The 14,067-nt window shown below is 38.3% G+C and overlaps 1 protein-coding gene across 2 annotated transcripts in view; it reads right to left on the reverse strand.

Annotated features, from left to right (window-relative positions):
- Positions 1–10,253: 10,253 nt before the first annotated feature.
- The window catches only part of LOC141913178 (epidermal growth factor receptor kinase substrate 8-like), a 42,089-nt gene continuing 38,275 nt past the window's right edge, over positions 10,254–14,067 (reverse strand). For both annotated transcript variants that reach the window (XM_074804645.1, XM_074804644.1), the window contains 3 exons: positions 13,923–14,061; positions 13,087–13,240; positions 10,254–11,245 (listed from right to left, as the gene is read on the reverse strand). In XM_074804645.1, coding sequence (XP_074660746.1) covers positions 11,166–11,245; positions 13,087–13,240; positions 13,923–14,061 — 373 coding nt within the window. In that variant the 3' untranslated portion in view covers positions 10,254–11,165. The remainder of the gene's footprint in view (positions 11,246–13,086; positions 13,241–13,922; positions 14,062–14,067) is intronic.

Here is a 14,067-nt window from a genome sequence, read left to right on the forward strand (position 1 = left end):
TTGATGAGGCAGTGGCTGCGTTACTGTGGCAAGCGAGGATCAGCTAGTGGTTACTCCTCAATAACCGTGCTTCAATTTCGTCGACACTTCCCGATTGAACTGTAGCCGACTCATCGCTTTATCAATACGCGAAAGTTCACGATTGGTAGAACACTTTATCCGTGTTGACGCGATGAGGAGAGAATCCCACAATGATAATAAAAAGTCCGAAAATGAAACTTCGAGATAGTAGTTTATTTCAACGTTTCGACTATATCCTAATAGTCATCTTCAGGAATAATCAGGAATTATGTGTGAATTATGTGAAAAATGATGTGATCAGTGGAAAGAGAGAGGAGAGAGTATAAATGCAAAAAGTTGTACTTACATCGCGTCAAAAAATTAAGTAGATACCGCGGATCCGCGGCGATATTCCGTAACCGAGCTGAAATAATGAAACAATTGATTACATATAAACAAAGAGATAAATCGTCGCGATCTGGGAAACAATATTCTAAAGGGTTAGAAAATAAAGCAAAAAAATGGACGATGGCTCGCTGAAAATGAAAGTATTATTAAAGAAAAGATATTATAAGTGATTCATAAAAACTGTTCGTGTGAGAGAAATTGACATTCGAAATCAAAACCGAGAGAAATATAAAAAAAACAGTTAATGTTGAGATGATGCTTACCTCCCGTAACTCCCCCTCCCACAGCCGCCCGTCCACGCGACGGGACCACCTCTGCGCAGCAGGGTGCGGCTGCCAAAGGGTCCGCTGCCTAGGGCGCCTATCCGGGGAGGCAGCAGCTGGAACGGGGTCTGCCAGCTGGTCATCCAAGACAGGACCAAGGTTCAAGTGAAAGAGGTCTATGGCCTCTTTCACGTCCTTCGGACCATCCTCCACAGTCTCGATTAATATTGGTTCCACTGTAAAATATAAAATAGAAAGAAATACATTAACAATCAGGAGAAACAATTAATATATCAAGGGCGGATTCAGTCCCCCGCCTTTAATATCTTGAGGTGCCCTCGAGATATTTTAGGAATTTCTTTTTCCATTTTATAAAGAAATATCAAGTATTCCCTCATGATGGCTATCGAATAGCCTCGGGCAACAAAATTTCAAAATTTTCTGGGGAGAAACACTTAAGACCCCTTTCATCCCTTCACGAGTGCTCATGTGCCCTTCAGATCGATATCTCAGCATTTTTTTAAACCGATTTTTTCTAAAACAATATTTTGCGTGTCAAACGTTTTTTCGACGTGTTCGCCTCGTCGATATTTTCTAATTTTCAACAATTTGAGTAAAAATTACTCTTTGCGAAAATTGCGGTCAATTTTCCAAGTGCAGATACTATAAGGTACAGGTGCAGATCCTTTTAGGTACAGGTGCAGATGCTCTCAGGTACAGGTGCAGATCCTTTTAGGGGCAGGTGCTGTTAGGTGCTTGGTACATATGTATTCAGGTACTAAGTATGCATATGACCAGTTGTACACATGGCTGGATGTACTCATGACTAGGTGTGCACATGGCTGGGTGTGCACATGGCTGGGTGTGCACATGGCTGGATGTACACATGACTAGGTGTACACATGACTAGGTATATACATGGCTAGGTATTCTTGTGACTAGTCAGACTCTGTATTCTGTTTTACTAGTTGCTATCATTGTTTCTATGGTTGGGCTACCTCTCGGAGTTACTAGTCATATCTCGATATGAATCGTACGGTGCTGGGTTGATGGCCGCAGATCCGGGCCTTCCGGAGATAAACTCGCACAAAACATACATCCCATTCTTCCACAGCTGACAGTCGAATTACCAAAAAATTGTATCAAAAGATTGAATCGTGAGAGCATCTCAAAAACGACATTTCAATAAATTGTCGTTAAGCCCTTGGGTTGTTTATCCTATACCTGAAATTTAAGGAGTTAGCAAATAAATGGGTCGCTGAGCTATAATTAATTGGAGAGGCGCAGTGGCCAAGTGGACTAAGCCGCCGGTCACTGGTCTCGTCAATCCAGGGTTTATAGGTTCAAACCCTTGTGACGACAGAGTTTCTTAGTCGAATGATTTTCTCTGGTCTCTTAAACAACGAATCCACTTATAATGCCATGTGTGGCGCTTAGCGTTTTGAGGCTCTTAAAAAGAGCTATAATTCGTGCAAATTAGATCATTTTTCAAAAAATTGTTACCAATCTTTTCTAAGGGTCAGTCATACCCTAGAAACCTTTCAATTAATATAAGCTCATCTCTTACAGTTTTCACTCTATGGAGCTCGAAAGTTTCTATCGATTTTCCTACTTTTATGTTAACAATGATGGGCACTCTGAGTGTTTTTTTTTCAAATCACCCGTGAGTGCTGAAAGAGTTATGTCATTTTAACGTGAAAGTAATGAATTGAATACAAAATGTATAGAGCATTTTCACCCTTTGACTGTTTAATTTATGTAATCAAAGTGGCTCCCCCTAGGGTAAGCTGCACTTCCTTTGAAATCAATCTTTTTCACATTACCGGATATTTTCGCGTTAGAGTTTTCTGGAACGAGGCCCTGAGCGACGTCCCCAGCTTCAATTCGAAAACTGTTTCGATTTCCTGAAATATAAATGAAAAATTTTACATCTCCATAAATATCAATTAGAGGAAAACTGAAAGAGGTGTTTATTGACACCTTGAATGACACATGAATTGCTTGTCAACGATTGACGATATATGAATTAATCGGGGTCGAATTCTGTATTTTCCTTTCATAGGAATGAAAGTTACGAAAGCAGTGTTGTCGTATGTCAGTTACATCTTTATTCTTCAAGTTCTCCGTGTTCCTGTTCCGTCCGATGAGTTGGGGTAGTCAATCAGTGTGACTACTAGCAGGATCAATAAATATATGTTGAATTTGAATATATCGATGATGACGTACCAATCACAGCGCTTGTAACAAACCGTCAGTAGACTTATGTTGGTTTTCCCGTTAAATAGATCAATCAGCGAACGTTTTACCGAACAAGGAAGTATTTCGCAAATCGATATACGACGTCACGCGCAACAGCGCCAGTATTATTTAACGGGAGGGAGTGTTAATAGCGAAGCAAATATCGCAACTTTTTTGATGCCGTAAAAACGGGAATTACAACGATGTTCATATACATTCATACCTGTGCGTTTTTTAAAACAGGTTCTCATAGGCGTCCCCAGGAATTTTCATACGGGGTTCGAATAAGCATCAATCCAGCATCCAAGCACAATGTCTGGTGTTTGGGGGCCTCCCCCCAAAAAACTTTTTTTTTAATTTGAGGCTTTAGAGACGTTTTCCAGGCTCTAAATGAATCACTTAGAGTTAAAGGACTTAAGTCAAATTGGCAAGAAAAATCTTGAACATTGATTACATGTTAACTTGAGAAGTTAGCTATCTTGAAAAGGGTCCGCTACCCCTGCACCCCCCTCGGGGACGCCTATGGTTTTGTGTGAGTCAATGTGTACTACGTCATCAATATTGGAGCATTTCAAAATAACAATTACAATTGTGAATGTTCGCTTATCCATTTTGTAATATAACGCTTGCCAGGGGTCCGGTATCACTCCCGAACTCGCTTCCACCAGCCCCCTGGCCTCATGAAGCGTGATTTCATTGCCTTATCTCTTCGATGACTGTAAAATAAATGAGAAAAATTATTAGTATTTCATTAAATCATGGACGATCAATAGGAGTTTTACGACTTTGGATATAACGACTTATCTAACTATTTGTTAGTTTTATTATAAACCTGAGAATTCCGTCCAAAATAAAACATTTTAATAATTTCATATCGATTATAAACGAACAGATTGCTGAAATTCATTGTTGTATATAACGAGCTTTCAGTGAATGACGTTTATTTCTCATCACTTTCAAACTGCTACTGATTTAAAATGCTCATACAGTCTCTTTTGTTCTCTATTTACAGCAAGTGATCGTAGATTGTCCGCGGGTTCACGCCATTGTGGTAGTTCGTGGGCCGAAAGTAGCAGTTGACAACTGCTACGAGTACGCCCACGAACTACGCGACCGGCTCGTCGCGCAGGAGGTAAGAATAATAGTGTTAATTGACTATAGTCAGAAATGATCGACTGTGGTATTGAGCACGGTCGCTGTAGTTCGGACTTCATGATTCCAAGATGGCTGGAATATGTTTCGACTGAGCTATCGCGCGTTCAGTGATTTCCAACCATTGGTCGACTAGCTACGAAAAACCAAAGTTTGCCCTGTATTTCTCGATGGATTCCCGTGAAACTTCGTAACGCTACTACGCCACATAACTGCTACTAAAAACACAATGAAAAAGACAATATTGAATTTAGCTTTACTGACCCAACGTCTAGCGAAAAATGGAAAATATAAATTGATCACTCGGTCGGCCGATACAGCAGGAATAAACATATTCCTGAATTGTAGGGATGTCCCATAAGCATACACAGCTGGTATATAGAACGCGGGATAGACCTTCGCTCCTTCGAGGCGGAATACCATAGTTCCTTTCAGAAAGTAGTATGCCGCAAATCTTACGGTAAAATAGAAAAACGAACATATCAAATACAGAATATCAGCGACAGCCAAAAGTTGTAGCAAGTGAAACGATACGATAGGAGATTGAAAAGCGCGTAAAACAATGATGTTCACGATATTCAAAACGACTCCGAGTACACAGATCGGTCCAATGTAGAAAATGTTCATCATCGAAATGATTTCACGACTCTTTGATTCTGGGCAAAACAGACCACCGTAAGTTGTTGCGTTCATGTTTCCGTGAAGATAAATTGCTGAATGAATTCAATGAATTGCAACCTGTCAGAACGCGGTACTGTAAGGATTGTATTGTCACATATATAATTTGCTAATCGTGTTAATCTGAATAGACGGTGAATTTAAAGTGACAAGTTTATCATCTTTTCACTGAAGCCAATTTACTGATGTTTCTTCGTGAATCGATGAACGCATCTGAGAGGAAGACTTGACTTTGTAACGTCCGTTCTTATGCTATCTGATCGTTTTGGCGATCACAGATTTCATGAACTGCGTGAATCTAACGTTGACGCCAATTTTATAATTTGTTCTCATGCGCCTCAAGATCAGTCCGATCTACCTGAGGATCTCGCAGATCAGTTGCCGAATCTACGATCGAATTAAATACATGGCATTTATGACAGTTCGTGAACACCGAGATTCACTAAGATCCACGATTGCGTTTATCATCATCACGTACGCGCTGAGTAGGAATTCCCTTTTTACTCATGATGCGATTTTCCAACCATCGCGAATCGTGTAATTTTATTCTTTGATTGATAATTTCTTGGTGTAAAACTTCTTATAAATCTGTATATATTGGGTTTTTATCTTCTCATCACGGATGTTTCTATCAGTCCTTATTGTGTTAGATTTACGAAATTTCATGATTGATTTACAAAAAGTCGGCCAACGAAACCTCCCGAACCCATTTCCAAGGTATGAAACATTAAAAATGAACTAATTTTTAGTTAACTGAAACTGAGAACTGTAGAACTGGATCCTGAGGCCATTACTGGTTAATGTCGTAGATTAAGACCAGTCTGAAACCAACTTGGTTCTATTGTCAATCTAACGGCTTACGACCGGTCTTAAGGATTCAAGACAACTTTTGGAATTAGGCCATAACTGTACAACGGGGCCTTGGGGTCTATGCTATCTATGGATAAGGCCTTAGACCTTATTTGTTTTTGCCAGGCGTCTAATACACGTAGTATACGTTTTCTTTTTCATTATCAACATTTAAGATTTTTCGTTTTAGCAAAAAAAGATCAATGTCGTGTGAGCTAAATTGAAGTGCATTTTTCTACTCAGTACCACTTGTTTTACGGTATCGAACTTTTGAGATACTGATACATTATAAGATAGTGAAAATATGAATGAATTAGATATTGTGATAAACTTCTTACTGAGACAAGGTGGGCTCGCTTTAAGAAAATGAAAATGTATTGAGTACATCTTATATATAGCAAGCAGCCCATTTTAAAACTTGTCCGTAATTTCGAAAAATGCCTTATGTAACGGCCTTTGTATCATTTGTGAGGACTTTTTGTTCGTTTCACCATATCAAAGAGTATACGGCGAAATTTCGAGTTGGCCGCGACGTAAACGAAAAAGTTCAGAAACGAATCGTTCACCGACATCATCAGTGAAAACTTTCTCATCGTACTTTGCCATTTACCCTTGTTACCGGTTAAAGAAGCCAGTCTATCGATACAGGGCGATATTTCACAGATAATAAACAGAAACACGATCATTAAAACGGTAGTCGTCGCCTGCGAAACGGATTTAGATTCTTTCCGCTTAGCGCCGAGTTCGGTCTTATTCGACGTGAGTTTAACGGTTTTGAAAATGATTAGAAAATTGAATATAATCAGCGCTAACATTGGACCAAAAGCTACAGCAACGTAATATCGCATATTATCTTTAACTAACTTGGGTAATTTATAGATTTCTAATGACTTGTCACATCTGTTTGGCTTGTATCCATATTTTTCGTTCAAAGCAACGCTACTACGCCACACAACTGCTACCAAAAACAGAATGACAAAGACAATATTGAATTTAGCCTTACTGATCCAACGTCGAGCAAAAAATGGAAAATATAAATTGATCACTCGGTCGGCCGATACAGCAGGAATAAACATATTCCTGAATTGTATGGATATCCCATAGGCATACAAAGATGGCATATAGAATGCGGGATAAACATTCGATCCTCCGAGGCGGAATACCATAATTCCCTTTAGAAAGTAGTATGCCGCAAATCTTACAGTGAAATAGAAAAAGGAACATGTCAAGTACAGAATATCAGCGACGGCCAAAAGTTGTAGCAAGTGAAACGATACGATAGGAGATTGAAAAGCGCGTAAAACAATGATGTTCACGATATTCAAAACGACTCCAAGTACACAAACCGGTCCAACGTAGAAAATATTCATCACCGAAATGATTTTACGACTTTCGTTTTCTGCACAAAACAGACCTCCGTAAGTTGTTGCGTTCATATCTTCGTAAAGCAAACTGTAAATGAATTCAATGAATTGCAGGCTTTCAGAACGCGGTACTGTAAGGATTGTATTGTCGGATATAGAATTCGCTAATCGTAAATTTGAATAGATGATGAATTCAAAGTGAAGTAACAAGCTTATCATCTTTTCATTGCAGCCAATTAACTGAGGTTTCCTCATGAATCGATGAACGCATCTGAGATGAAGACTAGGGATATTTAATTTATTCCGCCAGTTCAAAGTTTCGCTTCTTAAAATAGAGAAATAATTCGCTCGAAAAAATGGAAGTCTGTTTCCATATAATGATCCCTACTGTGCTGAACATCGTACGGATACATATATTGTAGTATACATGAACGTTCAGAGTACGGCCTATTCTATTCTCCAACATGGCCGTACCTTATGGGGCAGGGACAGGGTGCAGTTGCCCCCCCTGCCCAGAGATTTTGGAAAAGTGATTTTTCTGAAAATATATTATTATGCCTGACAAGTATTTCGTTATAGGACTTACAAAGTTAAATGAATATGGTCTGACAAGGCATCAACACGACAAGTCAATAGACGACTCTCCGAAAACCTGCGGCGATGAAACGACAATTGTACTTACAGTTTATAGAAGCCTCCATACATGACAACGGACTGCGTAAAGCTATCCAATGCAAAATCGTAGAGCGGTCACTCGCTGTGTTGATGACCCCAAAGAAACATCCTACCCGGCAGGGATTCGAACCTGATGGCATCGCTAGGCCAAGCCACGGTACGCAACCCTGCCACACTAGACCGAGTGCGCAGGTTTGCCGCGGAAAACTTGCAGCACCAATCAGATTGCCCGTTATATAATCGCCCAAGCAAATATCGCGTGGAAAAACAGGGCTGAAATAAAACGGGATTTCTGATTGGCTAATAACGTAGCTGCGCAGTGGGGCTAGTGTGGCAGGGTTTCATACCGTGCCTGAGTCTACCGATGCAATCAGGTTTGAATCCCTGCCGGGGAGGATGCCTAAGAAATGGTGCCCGTGTAGCGCAAACCTATATGTACATGTATTGTTCACACACTACGCAATATTACCATCTACCGACCGTGACGTAGACCTCTGTTAACCACTTGTGCCTAACGGACAAGATAATTTGACCGTCGGCGTTTGGGACTTGCCATAACAACAAAAAATAATTAATGTATGGTTAATTTTCTAATGGTCAAATTTCGGGGATTTGTCGTGTAAATCACTTGTTGTATTTAGAGAAAAGTGAGTTTTTTTTACAAGTTCTCCAAAGCTCCGAGCACCATTTCGTAGGATACGTTCCGCGATCGGAACATAAACTTCGCGCACCTCAAACCCACACCGGATTACACAGTAAAGGTCGTTTATAACGCCTCTGCTGGGGACCAATGTAAAAAATGGCGTTAAAAGAATTTGGCGTTATTAAAGAATGATATTTTCATTGAGTTTGAGTTCGATTGAGCAAATTTTTTCTCTGAAAATGTTGGCGTTAAATGAGCAATGGCACTAAAAAGGATGGCGTTAAAAATGGACTTTGACTGTAATTCAAAAACCATGCCCAGTACAGCAGGTCTGCTGCGAGACCCAGCAATCCATTAGAATTCGATCGCAAGAACGAAAGAAAACGTCGAGTATTTATACATCGTGTCCAAAACACATTTAATTTTTTTACTGAAAAAAGAAAATCGTTTATAACAGAGTTCAACAAATCATCAGTTTACATGTGGCATTTTCATAGTGCATATTATTTCAAACGGTTTTCTTCAATATAGTTAGACAGCTTTTAAACGTGTTTGATAGTTATGTTTACATAAATACATATTATTCGATTTTCACTCGTTCAAACTTAGTCGATTTAGTATGATTATATAACACAGCAGACTCCTCCTGATCGTAGAACCTATATGTCCATGATCAAACCGACTACGAGAGTCTAAAATTAGTAGTTTTCATATTTACATTTACATTATCGAAATGGACCTAGCAGTTCCGCGGTTGCGAGATCCATGTCAAATTTCAATTCAGAACTTCAGAACTGGGTCCTGGTCTATCGGGACACCGGTTTTTAACTCAGTTTGTTTCATAATCCTTGGACAGAGTTGAAAGTGGGTAAAATGGCCCGATGGAGGGAAATATAATTTGTCAAACGCCGGGCTGCATGGAACGCGCTACCTGCATTATAAGTAAAGAATATTCATATAATATACATTGATATAAAATACTTTTGTTTCTAGTACATCACATATTTAAGTAATAACCGTTCTGCATTAACAACTAGTACACAATAAATCACTAAACACGAATTAAGATATATAACTATCATATAACTGATATTTCGTTGCATTCAAATTCAGATATGAAGTTTATCTGGTTTGTGCCTGAAAAACCGAAACGATTTTATTTACTCTTGTTAACCTACAAAATATTATTACGAATACCGGTAGTGTATTTTCTGGTCCCTGAAGTTTGTCGTAGCGATATTCCACCGTGGTTCCAATGCCAAGAATAGCTGACACTGATTTCTATATAATTAAATCTATAACCACCTAAATGTTATACACGATATTTGAGTAAAGTATGGAACGCCTGCTTTAAAATGTATACGCTCTCATTGAAACTCTTTCGACGCCTTCCTTTTATGCATCGTTTTTTTGAGTCAGTTGGTAGCAAACGAATGGTTTTTTCTTATAAATTGTGATGCAGACTCTCAAACAAATCATTTCAAAATCGGCGAAATAATACACTATTGAAAGTATAATTTCAGAACTATTTTCAGTACCGATATCCACAACGCATAAGCGAAAACCTTTGCTACTAGGTCAAAAATTTTGGACTGGGAGAGGTAGCTTGACAGGTGTCTAACCCGACAGTACATCGCTCGATTGGAATGTGTAGGACAGATTCCAAATATCACAGAATAAAATCCATTTTATGACATTTCACGAAGATTAATCACCAAATTTCTTCAAAAAATTGTTCACGATTCTTTCTGTTTAAAGAAGAGAGTAATTTCGACGCCCGTTCTTACAAAACTCCACTGGTAAAAATAAGTAGAGTGTTTTTTTGAAAAGTATTTGACAACATAACCATCATTTAATACTACATGTTATACGTTTCTTATTAAATCAATGATATTGCATGAATAGATACACGTTATATACTGAGATGAGTAAGATCTGGAAACGTTTATAATAATATATATATTTATATATATATCTATATATATATATAGATGTATTTATAATATATATGATTAACAGAAACAATATAAAGAGCACCTTTACAACAATTTCATTATCACACTCTGCTTTTCGCAAAAATCCACAATTTTCTATCGATTTTTCATATAAAGATTATGTATCACAATTTCGCCCGTGAAGAAACAGAATTGATATCTGTGATACGTGTGTCCCGAGTATTATGAATCGGCGACTATTTACAACTTTTCTGAAGAGGAATAGAACTTCTTGGGCCGCAAACATGTGCACACAGGGTAATAAGAGAAGTGTTCTAGTAGAGATGCATAAAATTCTTCGCGTGACATTCCCAATTTTCGTTTTTACGTAAATCAACCTTTTTAAAAGTCCACAGGTAAATTTCGTATGGATGTCTCTGGCTTGTGACATGATTTGCCAACCAATGCTGGAGACTCACCATATACATAAACAACCATAGATAATCATAGATCCAGTTCCACAGTTGTGAGTTAAAGTTAACCCTGAGTTGAAATTACATTAGTTCATTTTCAGTGTAAGTTTACTTTAACTCGTTGTGGAATTGGATGCAGGGAATTACCTAACTAACTTAGAGGGTCTGCCACCTTCAGTATTTGCCAACCAATATGGTCGCGATGAAAAAGTTTGTGGCTAAAATACCTCTATAGCACTAAGAGAATGTCCGGAATGAGCTCGATTGGAATGTATAGGACAAATTTCAAATATCACAGAAGAAAATCCATTTTATGACATTTCACGAAGATTAATCACCAAATTTCTTCAAAAATTGTTCACGATTCTTTCTGTTAAGAAGAGAGTGATTTCGACAGTTCGTATAGTAACGCACACGCACATTTATCAAAAACGGAAATTTCAGACGAGTCATCTTTTGATATATCCATCCGTATAAGTATCGCTGCGTTAGAACGTTTCAGCTATGACGCTGTTCGGCGGGCTTTGCAAAATGAAACTACCGCGACCGCTGGAGACATCATCTGAAACTGAGGAGAAAAATCTTCCATTAGCGAATTATTTCCGAATGGCTGAAACAGGGTTATAGAGGAGCCGTTTATAGAGGAGCCATGTTAACCTGCAGTCGAATCAGTAAAACGTAATAACGTACTTTATTGGTTTAGGGTACAAGCTTTCGCTACTATAGTAGTTGCATAGCCAGTACACTCTGACATGGAGAACAGATTATAAGTTTAAAATCTGTTATAAACAAAATTTAAAATATCAAAAGCGAATTTTCTTTATCAAAGATATAAATCAAAATACACAACATTTTTTATCCTCTCACACCTGACAATGGTCTGTCATGTCTTCTAACTTTAATTTTTGGTAAATAGAATTCACTTTAAATCTTTTGAATTTTGTACACAGTGGGTTTCAAACTTATTCCGCTACTAGACTTAAATAGCTTCATGGGGTAAATGAGTTTTACTGATTTGACTGAAACTGATATTTTTTTTTCATACGATTTAGCTGAGAGATAAGAATCTTTCAAAAATAGATGAGCCGAACTTCAACAGGTCGATGGCATTAAAAAAAAAGCTCTTTAGAAAGTCATTTTTAACAAGATTTAAAGCATGATATGTACTTATGATGTCACCAAACGACATGAAATTTCTGAGAGAAATGGTTTGATATGTGTACATGGATTAGTATATGAATTGTATACGAATAGATATGAATCGAGTAAAGAAAGAAAATCTGAATATATGCATAATCATTATCATATATTATGAAAATGATAAAATTACACAAAACAATACAATATCATTTTCATACACATTGCATCATTTGATTTATTCTAGAAAATAGTACGCATGTTTCATTCGTATTCTGGCTGGTAAACACAAATGCACTCCCTCCCTGGCATGCGAGTTTGGAGAAATCTTTTAGAATTACCGGTATATATGATAGCTCCATTCAAATGCAGCAGGCACGGTATGAAGAGTATCCCCATGATCTTTCAAGGGGGTAGGGGTCTAAAAGAGCCAAATCCACTACATTTCAAATGATGTAACTTAAAATCTTGGCCATATCGATATAGAAATCATACTTGTAGAAATTGAAGCTGTAGTCACACCCTAAAACAATCCGGGCACTACTTTCGATCTAAATTGTCGTCATTGTGGAAAGAAAAAGTAATTTTCCTCATTTGAAAAAGGGTACTATGACCCAAGTGGGGATTTGTTCAGCTCTGTGACCCTCAGAGTATTGAGGACTCCCTTTAGGCATTTTACATCGAAAAGGGCACTTTCTGTAAAATTCTGAATACTCTGGGAAAGGCTATTCAAAAGAGCAACGCAACCGGAGCGTGCTTTCCTAAGAAATATCATTGAGAAAACCCACAATATCATCAATCTAATCAACATCAATTTAAACAGCTGTTATTGTTTTTTTCTCATGTTTCCTGAATCCTTCCACCCATTTTCTGAGTTTATTTGAAAATGAATTATTCACCAGTTGAAAAAACAATTACAGTTGTGTAAATTGATATTGTGGGTTTGCTCTCTTGATGATTTTCAACAAGACTGGAAAAAGTCTCAACTATGTACAATATCAAGACCTCTGATCTTACCCTAAGATAGCCCACTGTATACATATGAACGGAGCTATTCGGTATAAATATGTATGTGATTATACGACGATATTTTTGTCGTTTACCTGCTGTACGAGCATGATTTGTCTAAAAGGACAAACATTGTACAAAAAGTAAGCGAAATGCAATTTCTCCTAATCTATATATTAAACGCGGAAGATTTCTTCACGAAGAGAGTATTTCAGGTAGCCATTGAAGAGAGATCTAGTGAACTGCGTGACGCGCTGCACTTACTCGTTGAAGCGTTCGACGAGATCGGATCGTCGGGTAGAAACGTCGGCGGACAGCCGAGGTCGGTCGTCGCGTGGTCGTCGTCGATCATGCTATCCGATACCTCTTTACGATGACGTAGGATTTTCTTCAACTCCGACGAGCCGGTCGTGTTGAACTGGAATGAGATTTAATCGGACAGGAATTAAAGTTGAGAGGGTTTGTATCAACATATCTTCTGGTAATACGCCTGTCAACCTATCAATTACCACATCAAGGACCAAAGTGAATTTTCAGGGACGAAATAAGGAAAAATGAAGAATTAAGACAATCAGAGTGACAGTAGAAATTGTTTCAGGGGCAGCAATAGATTTTCAATAGCATCGAAAAAACACCAGCAGGGTCAGTGAGGCATTTTCAGGGACTGTCCTTGACCAATCAGAACGAGTGACTGCCTGTAATTCGTTTCTGAATACCATCAGTCAACGTTTGTAACAATTCGATAACAAGCAATTTGTCTAAAACTAATAAGAAAATAATGAATGTTAGTTGCAGTTTCGTCAGGAATTGTTAACTGTATTCATATTGGCATTCAAAAACCTAGGTGTTGGTTGTTGATTCTAGATTGTCCAGCGTATGTCGGGTTGCGTTGCATCACAATAAGTTGAATGTGTATGATTCATTGTGATTGGCAGAGAATCGCCTACCAAGGAGTTGTAAGCAGTCACAGGGCTCAACCAAGCCTGTTTTAAGACTTTGAGTTTGTTAAGTTAACTAAACTAAACGACCTGGCGTCAGTTTCAATATAGCTAACGCTCTTAGACAGAACGCTACCGATGAATGAGAAAACATTAACTCACGCCGCACAGGTTTTTCTGTACTAGTATCTGACTCTCGAGTCGAGCGCCTTCGTCTTTAACCGACGAAGCGGCGCGGATGTTGTGGCGAGACATTTTGAACAGATCAGCACCGTTTTTTCCTCGGAGATTGTTCTGAACTCTGGAA

Source organism: Tubulanus polymorphus, chromosome 11 (assembly GCF_964204645.1).
Source record: "Tubulanus polymorphus chromosome 11, tnTubPoly1.2, whole genome shotgun sequence".
Lineage (NCBI taxonomy): Eukaryota > Metazoa > Nemertea > Palaeonemertea > Tubulaniformes > Tubulanidae > Tubulanus > Tubulanus polymorphus.